At 31.0% G+C, this 13701-nt stretch overlaps 1 protein-coding gene across 1 annotated transcript; it reads left to right on the top strand.

Annotated features, from left to right (window-relative positions):
- Positions 1 to 3604: 3604 nt before the first annotated feature.
- On the top strand, positions 3605 to 9367 carry LOC106436546 (probable cysteine protease RDL6). Its single transcript, XM_048746125.1, has 4 exons — positions 3605 to 5689; positions 6069 to 6307; positions 6411 to 6554; positions 6671 to 9367. The coding sequence occupies exons 1-4, from the start codon at positions 5224 to 5226 to the stop codon at positions 6881 to 6883; spliced, it is 1062 nt and encodes a 353-aa protein (XP_048602082.1). The 5' UTR covers positions 3605 to 5223; the 3' UTR covers positions 6884 to 9367.
- Positions 9368 to 13701: the final 4334 nt, after the last annotated feature.

The following is a 13701-nucleotide window of genomic DNA, read 5'->3' as shown; positions in this document are numbered from 1 at the left end:
GTCTAGTTAGCTTTTAATTAAGGAATTAATTGCTTTAAACCATATTCTCAGTTCCACAAATAACGCGCACAATCCCAATCGATATCAAATCTTCAATTCTAAATACATGAATAGAAAACTGAAGTTCCATATCATTGTCACAAAGGCATTTTTAACAATCAAAAGCAATCAAAAGCGACAAATACGAAATATATTATATATATTATCGTTATTTTGTTTCGTAGTCACATGACAACCACGAAAATGAATTTAAACGCGTTTGCTGTTACACAACACGAATTAATTTAAACGCGTTCTTTTAGAATCTAAAGAGGAAATTAATGGATACAAAATGAAAAAACAGCAGAATTAACAATTAATCAAATTCATTATAATAATAAGTATTATCCACTTCTGATATATGTAGTCAGAATCAAAGACAAATGCATCCATGATCCAACTCGGCGGATTGAAAAAAGGTTTAATGTGTTTAGTTTTTGATTCAATAAGTTTTTGGATAATTACGCCATAATAAAAACACGAAATCATTTGGACAAAACATTTTATATGATGGGCCAGGCTAAATCGTGATAAGGCCTTGGCTCACTACACTCTCTCAGAGATTTCTCACATCAATAGCTCAAAGTAACCACTGCTGATCAAGCTGTAGCCAGTATACTATTTACAGCCACGGATATAAATCACAGGAAAATGTATGGTTTGAAGACAAACATGTATGAAATATATGGAATTGACTTTTAGACTTTAGTCAATATTCAAAATGTTAGCATTTCCTAAGAAATTATCCTTATTTTAAGATGTACTAGATCATGATCCGTGCGCCCGCGCGAGTTTTATTTTTGTTTGTATACATTTCGAGTTTGTCCAATTCCTTTTTTTGTTTAAAGAACAATATTTAAACTGTGTTTTGTATTAGTAGTTTTTCATCGTTATATTAGAGATATAACCGTGCAATGAAAAGACTAACATAATACACAGTAATACGATTTGGATCAAAATAACTGTGTATTATAGATGTTCAGTGAAACACTAACCTAATAGTAACCAATACAATTTGGATTAACATATCAATATATTATAAACATAGACATAAGGTGAAAATACTAATCTAACATTAACGAAAACGATATAGACTAACATCTCTGAAGTCATCATTATTATTATAATAAAATAATTGTAATAATAAAATAGAAAAACAAACAAAAGTGATTTTTTTTTTAAAAAAAAAATTAATAGATTAACTCCATGCGGATATATAAATGTTTTAATTGATAGATATAACAATTTTTTTTTTGTTTAAGTAATGTAAATAGAAGTGTACTAATCGAAAAAAATAATAGTTTATGTTTTTTTTATTAATAGAATAGTATTTTCAATGTGTATGCTGAAATTATAAGAAATAAAGAAACAAAATGTGTTTGGTTAAAAAATTAAGTGCAATCATATAATTGTTTTTTTTAATAGAATAGATGGCAATCTAACTATTATGATCCATAAAGCAAAAATTTATTGTAATCCACAAGTCCATATCAAAACAATAAGCCCATAAGTAACAGCATTAGTCCAGGAAAAGAAATAATAAAAACGGTTTTGTTTTTTTTTTTCCTTACTTTATTTTATTCTACGGACATAAACGTGTCTTTTTTTTGGAAGCATAACAAAAAAAAATTTCTTTCTTCATCGATTCAAGTTTAACAGTCACCCAATCAAGATTTTGTATTTCAGAGAACACCAAAATTTCTTTCTTCATTCTCGTAAACAGAGCTAGCGCATCGATAGATATACTCAAAAGGTTAGAATCTATATTCTTATACTTTGTTTTCATCCGGTCTTCAATCGAGGCTGATTTTCTTGTTCTTATAGAGATTGATTTGTTTGTGGCTAGATTTATCGATTCCTATAAGATCGGCTATCAATATCCTCGATTGAGAAATTCACGGGTTCTTACATTCTCTGTAAGTTTTCTTTGTCAGTATCTCTCTCTGATCTGTTCGTCTTCCTCGATATTCATAATAATCAAAGATAAAAAAATAAGATACAAATCTAGATTGAAATAAAGATTTATGTTAATACAAAATTGTTGAATTGGATACATAGTTTTAATCTAGCTATCGAGTAAAGGTTGGACTATCAATCGTTTTTATTTTTTTCGGTTAAAAGTATCGTCATTCTTTCTATCAGTTTTACATTTTGTTCTCTGATCAAGATTGTTAGATTGCTACCAGGAGTTTTCCATGGCCACTCACAGCCGTTCCTGAACTGTCCCTAGTTTTCCATGGAAATCTTCTAAAAGTATTCTTATGGTCTTTGGTTTTGTTTTATTTTGTAGTATCCTAACAAAACGGGAGAAGCATAAACGGGAAAAGCATCATGGAGATACACAAAAGCAATTCAGGAGTTTTCCATGGCGACAATGTCTTGCATCAAAATATAAAGTAAGTTATCTGGGAAATTTAGATTACTTTTAGAAGATTTAAGTGGAACTGTAAATGGTAGATAGGTTTTTCCCTGGAGAATGTTTGATGTGCTGAAATGTTTGTACTGTTTTAGATGAAAATTATCAAGCAAATAATGAATTATTATGATATGTATTTAGAAACGTATGTCAACATTGCGTGAAAGACAAATAGATAGTTGTAAAAAACCAAAACTAACGAAAAAAAACTGATTCTGGATAGTAGCAATTCTTACGCTTCCACACTTCTCACGTTTCCACAGCTCTCACGCTTCCAAACCAGAAACTCACTGCGCTAAAAACATATAATAAAATACAACACACCTTAATAGTATAGCGGGTCAACATAGAGAGTAGGTAATTTAAATCAAAATGACTAATCATTGCCTAACCTTGTCGACTGCTGAATTTAGTCTCCGAAGTTGTTGAAAACCTCTTTGAAAACAACATTCATTGTTTTTCGCTGAGGTTTTCCATCTTTGTCGACTATCAGAATCTTCAGACCCTTTTTCGATGTCACTCTAGAAATAGCTACATAAAGCTGTCCATGTGAGAACACTGGTCTTGGTAAATAAATTCCAACTTCCGAGAGTGATTGACCTTGGCTTTTGTTGATTGTAATTGCAAAAGCCACAGCCAGTGGAAGTTGCCTTCTACGCATCTTGAAAGGCAATTTGGTGTCTGATGGTGTGATCAATAACCTAGGAATGTAGACAGTATCACCAACTTTTTCCCCTGTAAGTATCTTAGCTCCCACCATAAACGGCATTAGTTCAGTAATCACTAATCTTGTTCCGTTCATTAATCCTTATGTAGGAGCAATATTCCTCAGTACCATGACTGGACATCCAATCTTCAGTCTTATACTATGATTTGGCAAACCAGAGACCTTAATGCTGTTTAGAAAATCTGGACCTAGGCCTTCATCGTTAACTGATCTTACATCAGCCGGATCAATACTATCAGAGCTTAGATAAATCTTTTCTTCACCTGCGTTTTATAAAAATCTTAGTTATATACTCTCAGAGCTCAGATAAAACACTATATAATATAGTATTTTGAAGACGAAATATGAGAATTTACCATCAAGTTTATCCAACATGTATTCGTTAATAGTATTGATATCCTCGTTTGTTGGACATAGAATAGCTCTCTCCTGGAAAAACTTTGGGTTCTTGTTTCCTTGTAACAAAGATGATTCTCCATACACTGCCTTGCTTATCGCTTCTATAGGCTCATTTGTGTCTAATATGAGAAACTCCTCTGGTATATCGATTAGAGCCTCACCATCATTAGGCTCAGATAGTTTACCATCTCCAACATCTAATATCCATTCAGAAAAATCCTTAATATCAGTAGCTTCTTAAGGAGTTAGACCAACAGACAACAATCGCATATTCCTTTGTCAATTTGAAAACTTTGCAATGCTCCCAAAGATACGACGAATTCAAAGAAGCCAAAACTATATCAGCCCGACTGCCACAAGAGGTACATGAAGTTAGGTGCCTGACAGGTTCCAAGAATGAAGCACTTTAACTCGAATTTGCCAATTGTGCCTGACAGGTTTCACACCATCGATTAGAACTTTTGTGCTTGGTTTAGACATTTTTTTTTGGGAACTTTTTGTGGATGTCGAATGCTGAATAAGAAGAGTCATATTTATGGAGACATTTAAGTGGGAGGTAAAGAATATTCCCTAACCTATTAGGTTAGTTATAATAAATACAAAATCTCTAGATTTTATTCTAACAAACTTGGAGAAGGGGGTTTTCCATATCCGAGATTTTAGGCATATATGCACAACTTGGGGAAGGGGTTTTGTTATAAACGTTTTTTATAAAGTATAAACTGATGTTTATGTTATTGAAATAAGAATATACGGTTGAAATCAAATCTTCTGTTTCAAATTCGGTTTCAAATGGAAATATACTCGGGTTTTGTTATAAAAGTTTTTTGTTAGGCATTTTTAAGTTTTGTTACTTCATACGACCATATGAGTATTTTAAAATATAATTCATACGACCATATGAGTTTTGTAACATATGAAGTTTTGTAGCATAATAAGTATTTTAAAATATAATGACTAATCAATGCCAAAACGTGATATATGGACCAGTGTAAAGAGCGGGTTTTTTATATAGTGTAACTTTGATATAATATAAGTATATAATATAAGTATGACAATGTGAGAGTGTAAAGTTAAGAATTTTTATATAGCGTAACTTTGATATATATGTATGTTAACGTTTCACATTAGAGGGAGGGGTTTTTAACAGATGTATATTTTTATGGTGGAGTATGATACGGTGGATATAAATATATATTAGATGATGGAGTTAAATGGACTATATTGAACCGATAAAGGAAATATTAAAATGTATGGTTAGACTAAGAATAATAATGTGATGTCCAACTTAAAAATCCACCTAGAAAAAGTTGTAATGTTTCTATTTTAATAAGATAGATTTCCGGAGTAATATGGAATCAAGGGAAAAAAGATTTGGCAGCTCTAAATACCTTACAATTTACGATGTATCTACGAGTAATTATTCTTTTTTTGAAAAGGAAATGAATCGGCACTATTATATTTTAAGTGTTTCAGAAAAAAAAGAAGAGAATTGAGGAAATGAATCTGAATATACCATTTGCCAGAAATATTTAATCCATGCATAAGGTAAGTCGAAAACAAAATATACGAATGTGTTTTGCTATGCCCATCTTACACTATATATCTCACATATCTCACAAGTCGCAATATATCATTACGAATGGGTTTTGCTAGAGCAGCTTGCATGACAATCCTCTTTCTTTTGATAATATTCTTTCTTTCGCCGTCTTCGGCCGTGGACATTCCCGTCGTATCCCACAGTGGTCGCCGGAGCAACGTCGAGGTTGGGTTCATCTTCCAAACGTGGTTGTCCACTCACGGGAAGAGTTATGTCAATGCTCTCGGAGAGAGGCAACGGCGTTTTGAGATCTTTAAGGACAATCTTCGTTTTGTCGACCAACACAACGCCAAGAACCTCAGTTACCAGCTCGGTTTGACTCGGTTTGCTGACCTAACCGTTGAAGAGTACCGAGATCTTTCGTCTGGACGCCATGATAATGAACCGATACAAAGGGCTCGCAGAGTCAGTCATAGGTACGTGTCACTTCCCGGAGATCAGCTCCCAGAGTCCGTTGACTGGAGAAAAGAAGGTGCCGTGACGGCGGTTAAAGACCAAGGCTCTTGCAGTAAGTACTTTTTTTTTGCCTTTCACATTCATTCACAGATAATCTCCTCACGGTGATTTAGGCAATTTCATTTTTTCTCAAGTTCCCATCTTTGGTCCTAACATTAACAGAATATTCTAACTACTACTATAGTAAGTGAATCTTCAGGCTCATGCATATATATATGTATAAATATATTCAAAATAATCAAACCATAATATTTTTTTAATTGAATATTATACTGTTATCTTAATTAAAGATAAAAAATATTCATTGAATATTATACTGTTATCTTAACTAAAGATGTGATTTAAATTATAACAATTTGGATCCGTACATTTTTCACTTTCAATATATTGGTTACAATATTAATATAAACTTTTCATTATTGAAATGAAAGGTAGCTGCTGGGCATTCTCCTCAGTAGCAGCTGTGGAGGGAATAAACAAGATCGTGACAGGAGAGTTAATCTCACTCTCCGAGCAACAATTGGTTGATTGCAACACCGGTAATTACGGTTGTGATGGAAGAGGCTATATGGACATATCTTTTAAGTTCCTTATCAATAACAATATTGGTCTTGTTTCCCAAATTGATTATCCATACAAGGCCGTTCAAGGCAACTGTAACCACAACGAGGTTCATCTACTAGTGGTTCCGTTACTAAACACCCATATATAATTGCTTACGTTTCACTAACAAGTTTCACTTCTTTGTTTTTTTCTGGGTACGTTAATGGCAGAAGAGTGCAAACAAGGTCGTTAAAATTGACGGCTACGAGGATTTGCCAGTGAATGATGAGATGTCTTTAAAGAAAGCCGTTGCTCACCAACCCGTGAGTGTTGGCATTGACAAAAAATCCCGAGAATTCATGCTCTATAAATCGGTATATATATGAGCACATAGCTAACCCTACCTTTAGAATCCATTTTCTTATAAATCCAAAATATATTCAATCGATAAACTTATATTGTACTTGTTTATATGTTTTGTGTCATTAAGGGTGTATATAATGGACCTTGCGGGACACAGCTTGACCATGCGGTTGTTATCGTGGGGTACGGTAGTGAGAACGGTCAAGACTATTGGATCGTGAAGAACTCATGGGGAACGATATGGGGAGAAGCTGGCTTCGGTAAGATGGCTCGTAACATTCAAGATCCAGCAGGTATATGTGGAATCACGCTGGTTGCTTCATATCCTATCAAGAAGTAGACTTCGAATGCATGAGGGCAAGAATCTATAATGGCACTTCTAAAGGGAACTGTAATGAGTGTCTGGACTCTGTAGGTTTTTTAGCCATGTGTTCTTCTACAGATTATGTTTTAATTCGGCTACAAAGATTTTAAATAATGTTTCAAACGTCATGTTTTTAACCCATTTTTCGAAGATGAAAAGTGAGTGTGAGAATGCACTAGACATGTTAATCCGGAGTCCAAATCTGCTCAGAACTATTAATTATTGGACTTCAGCTTAGTTACATAAACCCAAAAATAAGGGCGAAATCCATTTGGATTATTGATGTTTTGGGATTAAGCATCTTTGGTTTATGGTTTCAAAAACTCACAGTTCTACATTTTAGGTTAGATAATATCATCATTTGTGATTAGAGCTATTCTTAGTATTGACATATTGTTTCAATACTCTTTATCCAAACACTAACAAAACAAATATGGAAGATGTGATTCTACTTTTCTTTTATCATTACAAAAGACATTTCAAAATCGATAAATATTCTTTCGTCATGTAGAATATGTTTTTTGCCAAAAAATCAGTGTAAGACTTTTAAATGTGTCTGACATAACTTTTATTCTACATATTTAGTTTTAATTTACAACATTTAATTATTTAAATATTATTAAATTTGACTTAATTATAATATGATTTCAAAGTGTATTTGAAAGACGATATATTGGAACTCATTGTTTATAAAAATTTAGATGTTTCAGAATCAGAGAAGTGTTAGACACAACTATAGTAAATTATCTCGAAAAGTCTAAAAAACCTGAAAACCCTATAGTCCTAATAAGACAGGACCGAATTTAAAAATATATGTGTAAAATATTTTTAGAACGGACCAGACCTGATTCAATATTCCTATGATTTGCATGTTGTAGACAGGCCGAGCTAGCTGACCAGCTCAATTGACATCTCTATAACGCACACAATTTGTTTATGGAAAATTTATTGTAGGGCTGGACATATTTTTCGTAAATTTTGATTTGATCCATTATTTGTTTTGATATGATAATAAATGGATGTTCGTAAATTTTTAAAGCAAACTAAATACTAAAAATTAATATCTTAGTCTGAGAAATGTTTTAAATCAAGAAAGAAAATAAGATCTTTATAGTTGTACCCAATTTCTAGATTTATTTGTTTTAAACAAAAAATGTGAAATACTCGTAAGCATTCACAAATATCTACTAATATCTATTAATTCTTCAGATATCCTTATTTTTGAAATATCAAAAATCAGAAAATTAGATATTTGTTTTTGTTTGATCAACAGTTTGATATTCATATAATCTGGAAGAAACCACAAATACTGAAATTTTGCTAGTTTTCAATCTGTGCACACACCTAAAATATTGTAGTCTTTTATGCTACTATGAGTTTGATTTGTGTTGGAGTTGAATTTTGGTTAGGTTATATATCGCAGTTGTGAACCTTCTTTTTCATTTTCAGATGTGAACCTTTCTTTGCAAGAAACTGATATTATTTTATTTGACTTGTGTTGTGTCTTAGCCAAATTAAAGTCTCTACTTGTCATTCCCAAACATTTTGTCTATGTTCTCTAAGTGTAATAACCTTATTAAGTTTGTCGTTATATTTTGTTTCACATGAAAAAGAAATATCAAATGAGAGGAGAGTTTTCGGTGTCCAAATAGTCAACTAGTAAGGGTAATACCTTCTTGACATCGACATCAACGCAAATCCGAACTTAAATCATTCATTTGTAAAAAAAGTTTGAATCTCTTGCATGAGTAGATTAATCAAGTGGTGATACCTGATTACCAACCACACGGATAACTGATGTTTGTTATTGATGTGTATCTCGAACTGAATCTCAAATGGATCTTGAATGTTTGCTCGACGAACCTTGAACCCAATTTCACTCAAAACATTCTTTTAAATTTCCAATATGAAATTTTGACTCGTTCAGTCTAGATGATGTTACGGGGGATAATTTAGAGAAAACGATACGTATCTTTCAAACTAAATATGTTGGACTAGGACTATTACAGTTCAGTTATAAAAGTAAAGTCTGAAATTTGTGAATCTTAAATATAATATATCTAAATATTACTATAATCTGAATCAATTAATTGTTGTCAGAATATGATTTCTATAGTATTCTTCTGTTTGAGTTCTTATGAATTTTAAGGATTTTACTGGTCAATAACAGTTAGGCTATAAAATATTCATCTTACTCCTAAGTTATCCCTAACACTAGTAGACTTTAACAGCCTACGAGTAAAATCCTTACTTAGGTCAATAAATTTCAATTTCAAAACCAATTGGTAATGGAATTGACTCATATCCAGGGTTGCATCTAGACATATATTTTGGAATATTCCCTAAAACACATGATTTGGCCCGAATGAATTATATAGACAGATTGGTTGACTAATATAAACAAGATAACGCTAGACTCGCTTGGTTGGTTGTGGTACTACATTGTTTACGACCAAAACTCCAAAAAAAAAAACCAAAGACATCGTAATACACATCTATTAAAACAACTTTCTTTCTGATTGACCAAAAAGGGAAGAAAAAAACAACTTTCTGTTAGAGATAGATTTCCTTTTCGTCAGTATATAAAAATTTGAGTTGATTACACTATAGGTCACCACATTCTGGATTTGCCTTACATTCAAAGTCACATTTCACATTAGAGACAATTTCCCTTGCCTGAAGTTAAATTTCAGACAATAATGCCCTTAATGAAAGGGAAAAGAAAATCGATTTGGTTTCAAGAGAGAAAGAGAGTGTGTTTCCAGAAAAATACTTTTTATTATTATTATTATTTAGTATACCTCTTAATGTTTTGTTTTGTATATTTTTAAAATTAAAGGTATATATAACTAATTTATTGATATGATAAATTATGTTTTTCTTTTCTCTATAATTTGATATCCACTTTGATATGTTTTTTGTGATATTTTAAAATCTATACATATATACATACACAATGATTGTAATGTGTGGATGTGGACGTTAACATGTACACGTATTGAAAGAATGCTAATTCAGGTTTGTGGATATAGAAACTAAACTAGTATACCGTTCTGTTAATATATTACATAGGGATATTGTCATGCAGGTTGTGGATGAGCACTGCTATCATACACAATATAGCATGGTTGAGAAGATGCATGCGCAATGTGATTGTCCACAAGGGTAGTTGTTGACAACGCATGTGTGGACATGGTCCGTGTAGACAACGATCTAATTTCAGGTTCCGGAGAAACAAATCATTTATGATGAAACCATAAACAACACAACCATCCACGATACTTTCATCCGTAATAGTTGTCCACAAAGTTCTCATCCACGATGCTTCCATACACAATGAATCCATCCACATTGAACTTCTTTCATCTTATTTTCATGTGGACGAGTTCATATCAAACATTGTTTTTTCAATTTATATATTTTCTGCTTTTCCTTAAACTTACAATTTTGGTGGATGAAGTTTGTTTTGTGTATAAGAAGTTTGATAAAAAAATGTTGTGTATAAAGTTCTATGGACAAAGTTCTGTGGACGAGGTTCCATGGACAAGATACATTTAATTGTAGATGCAAAAAAATAGATGGTTGTTGTGTGAACCCAATAACAAAATATCTGGATTTTTTTTTTTGTTTTTTATTAATTTTCGAACTGATAAAGTGGGAAGAAAAAAAAGAGATGGCCCACATGTTGTTTTGGTAACTCAACTGAACGATAGATAGTTTTGTTTTTAGTTGGAGGATATTAATGTCTTTCATACACTATAATGTATGTGTCAAGTGGAAAGTGGCTTGAAATGTAATAGCAAAATCAAAAAGTGGCTCAGAGGGTAAATTTTTCTAAAAAGTTTGCATCAAAGTTTGAATTTAATTTGTTTAACGTATTAGTTATAATTTTACGTAAACAATGTTATATAATAAAAACTAATACGACAAAGACAGATTGGTTGACAGAAATATACAAGATAAGGCTAGATTACTTGACAGAAAGATACAAGACAAGTATACAACACCAGATTTATTGCAGACTTGCAGTACTACATTTTGTTTATGACCAACGACCAAAGACATATCGTAATACACATCTATTAAACAACTTTCGTCACTAAGAAAATTGTTCATCAAGGCTTGAATTTAATTTGTTTAACGTAGTAGTTATTATGATATTGAATGATTTATTCTTAAGAACAACAAGGTAGTGATCCTGCCCGGGATGAGATAGTTATTAAAATGTGTAAATTACAAAATTTAGAGTATGCATATTATAATTTTTTTTTGACGTCAAACGTATGTATATTATAATTAAAATTAAGTTGGATGTTTTACCACATTTTAGAATTATTAAGAGTTCGATTGTTTGCCGTTTTAAAATAGTTTATGGTTTTTTTTTTATAAAAATTATTTTCTTTACCAATCAAGATTTTTGCAAAATAGATTCTCCAGAATTTAGGGATCCGATTTAAAATACCTACCTACTTTTTAACAAATACTGAAAAGTATGTTTACTTAGTTTTCTTTGGCAATAGTACATGACTTTTCTTTGATAAAAAAATTACGTGACTTTTCTAATAATTTTATTTTTTCAAAATATTAGTATTTATATATTTATGCATTAATATAGAAAAGATAAAGAAAAAGATCAATGGATTAATAATAACTATAATTTTTATATCATTTAAATTTAAATGCTTAAATTACAAAATAACTCATATTAGTAAAAAAAATTCTTAATTTAAAATTTTAAAGAATTTTTTAATTAAAATAGCTCATATCAAACTAAAACATAAATATAATATAGGAATGTATTTCTCGAAATTTAGAAACATAATTGCAGGCATATGCATACTGAAGGCTCTTCAACCCTCCAAAACATAGATTTTATTTTCACTCTACAAATCCAAAAGTATATTGTAAAATAGATCTTCGACAATATAGTAAATCAAAAGTCTTGAACTCCATTGCTTTAAAATCAAAATGAAGTGACTGGAATCATCTAAAATAAATATATATACACACATATATATATATATAAGCAATGAAGATATAATAAATTCATTTACTATTCATATGATATAATATAAGTTTCTCAAAAATCAAATTAAACTTTCATTGATTTGAATGGTTTCAAATTAATTTGCAACTGAGTTAAAAACGGCCATTAGTGAGGTAGGAAAGCTTTTTTGGAAGTATTATTTAGGTTTCAGAAATGGATATGAATGATGAAGGGGAAGAAAAGCAAGGCTCATCTATTTTAAAGTGATTGATTTGCCGATGGTAATTAAAGTGATGATCAATCAAATATCTCAAGGTTTCCATACACAATTAATACTAACACACAAATATTTAATGGTATAAATTAGCAAGGAAACAATATATCTTTGTATACTTATATTCCTTTTTTCATCTTATAAAAAATACTAGATCTCGATCCGCGCAACCGCGCGGGTGTTTGTTTCCATTTTTTTTTATATAAACATTTTGTTTACAATTATAAATTGGAATATATTATAATATATATAAAGTGTGTTTATCACTTTTAAAAACATAATAATTTTACCATATATGTTTTTTATTAAATAAATTATTTCAAACTGTCACATACATCACGTTTTTTTATTATGTTTTTTGGATTGTTATTTCAATATTTAACTCGTAATTATTTATAAAGATTGGTAAATAGTTTTTTATTGTTACCTCGAAAATATTGTAATATTTCGAAGTATGATTCTTAGCGTCGTTATTTATAGATGGTTAAATAGTTAGGATATTGTAGAGAGCATATTCTTTGAAATCTATAATTAATAGACATTAAATAGTACGATATTATGTATTAGTTGTTATGGAAAATATAGTAGATTTGTTGAGTAGATAACGGCAACAACAATTAGTGAAATCTAACAAATATGTTTGATATATATCGTTAGAATATTAGAAGTTGCAAGTCTCAAGCAAAAAATCTAGAAAATTCGTATCTATTGAGATATTTTGCTCCTATATACTTGCTTTTCAAGTTAAAAAATATTACAACTAAATTGATTTTATGATTATACTTGCTTTTTGAGAAAAATATATTTTTCACTTTGATCACAAATTTTGTAGCTGTTTCAAAACTACCGATTGGTATAGGTTTATTTAGAAGGAAAAAAAAAACGAATTTTATCACAAAACTTATTGATGGTTTTAAATCTATGGGTAAGGATTAATATATGTATAGTGTTGGTTTAACTGGTTAACCGGCAGTATAGTCACATCAAAACCAAAAGAAAAAAAAAGATAATTTGAATCAAACTTACGATTGATATGGATTTATAATGAAGAAAATATTAATTTTGAATTCACTACAAGAAAACATCGGTATTCTGACGGACATTCCGACGGAAAATAAAATCCTCGGAATTTCCCGTGGAATTTCCTCGGAATATACCGACGGAATTCCGAGGAAACATCAATCCGTCGGAATATTCCGAGGAAATTCCGACGAACTAGTGATCGATCGATGCATTTTTGGACATATACCCATCGATCGATCACATTGTTACGCTTTGGTCCATCTTAGTGATCGATCGATGCGTTTTTGGACATAAATACATCGATCGATCCGTTTATAAAAAAACATTCGAGATTTTGAAACCCCAAACACTAGTTCCTCAGAATTTCCTCGGAATATTCCGAGGAAATTCCGAGGAAATTCCGAGGAACACTTGATATCCTCGATCGATCGATGGAATAATCTCATCGATCGATCACATTATTACGCTTTGGTCCATCTTAGTGATCGATCGATGCGTTTTTGGACATAT

Source organism: Brassica napus, chromosome C1 (assembly GCF_020379485.1).
Source record: "Brassica napus cultivar Da-Ae chromosome C1, Da-Ae, whole genome shotgun sequence".
NCBI classification, from domain to species: Eukaryota; Viridiplantae; Streptophyta; class Magnoliopsida; order Brassicales; family Brassicaceae; genus Brassica; species Brassica napus.
Note: the sequence above shows the minus strand (reverse complement) of the source record. Positions and strands in the feature narration are given on the sequence as shown.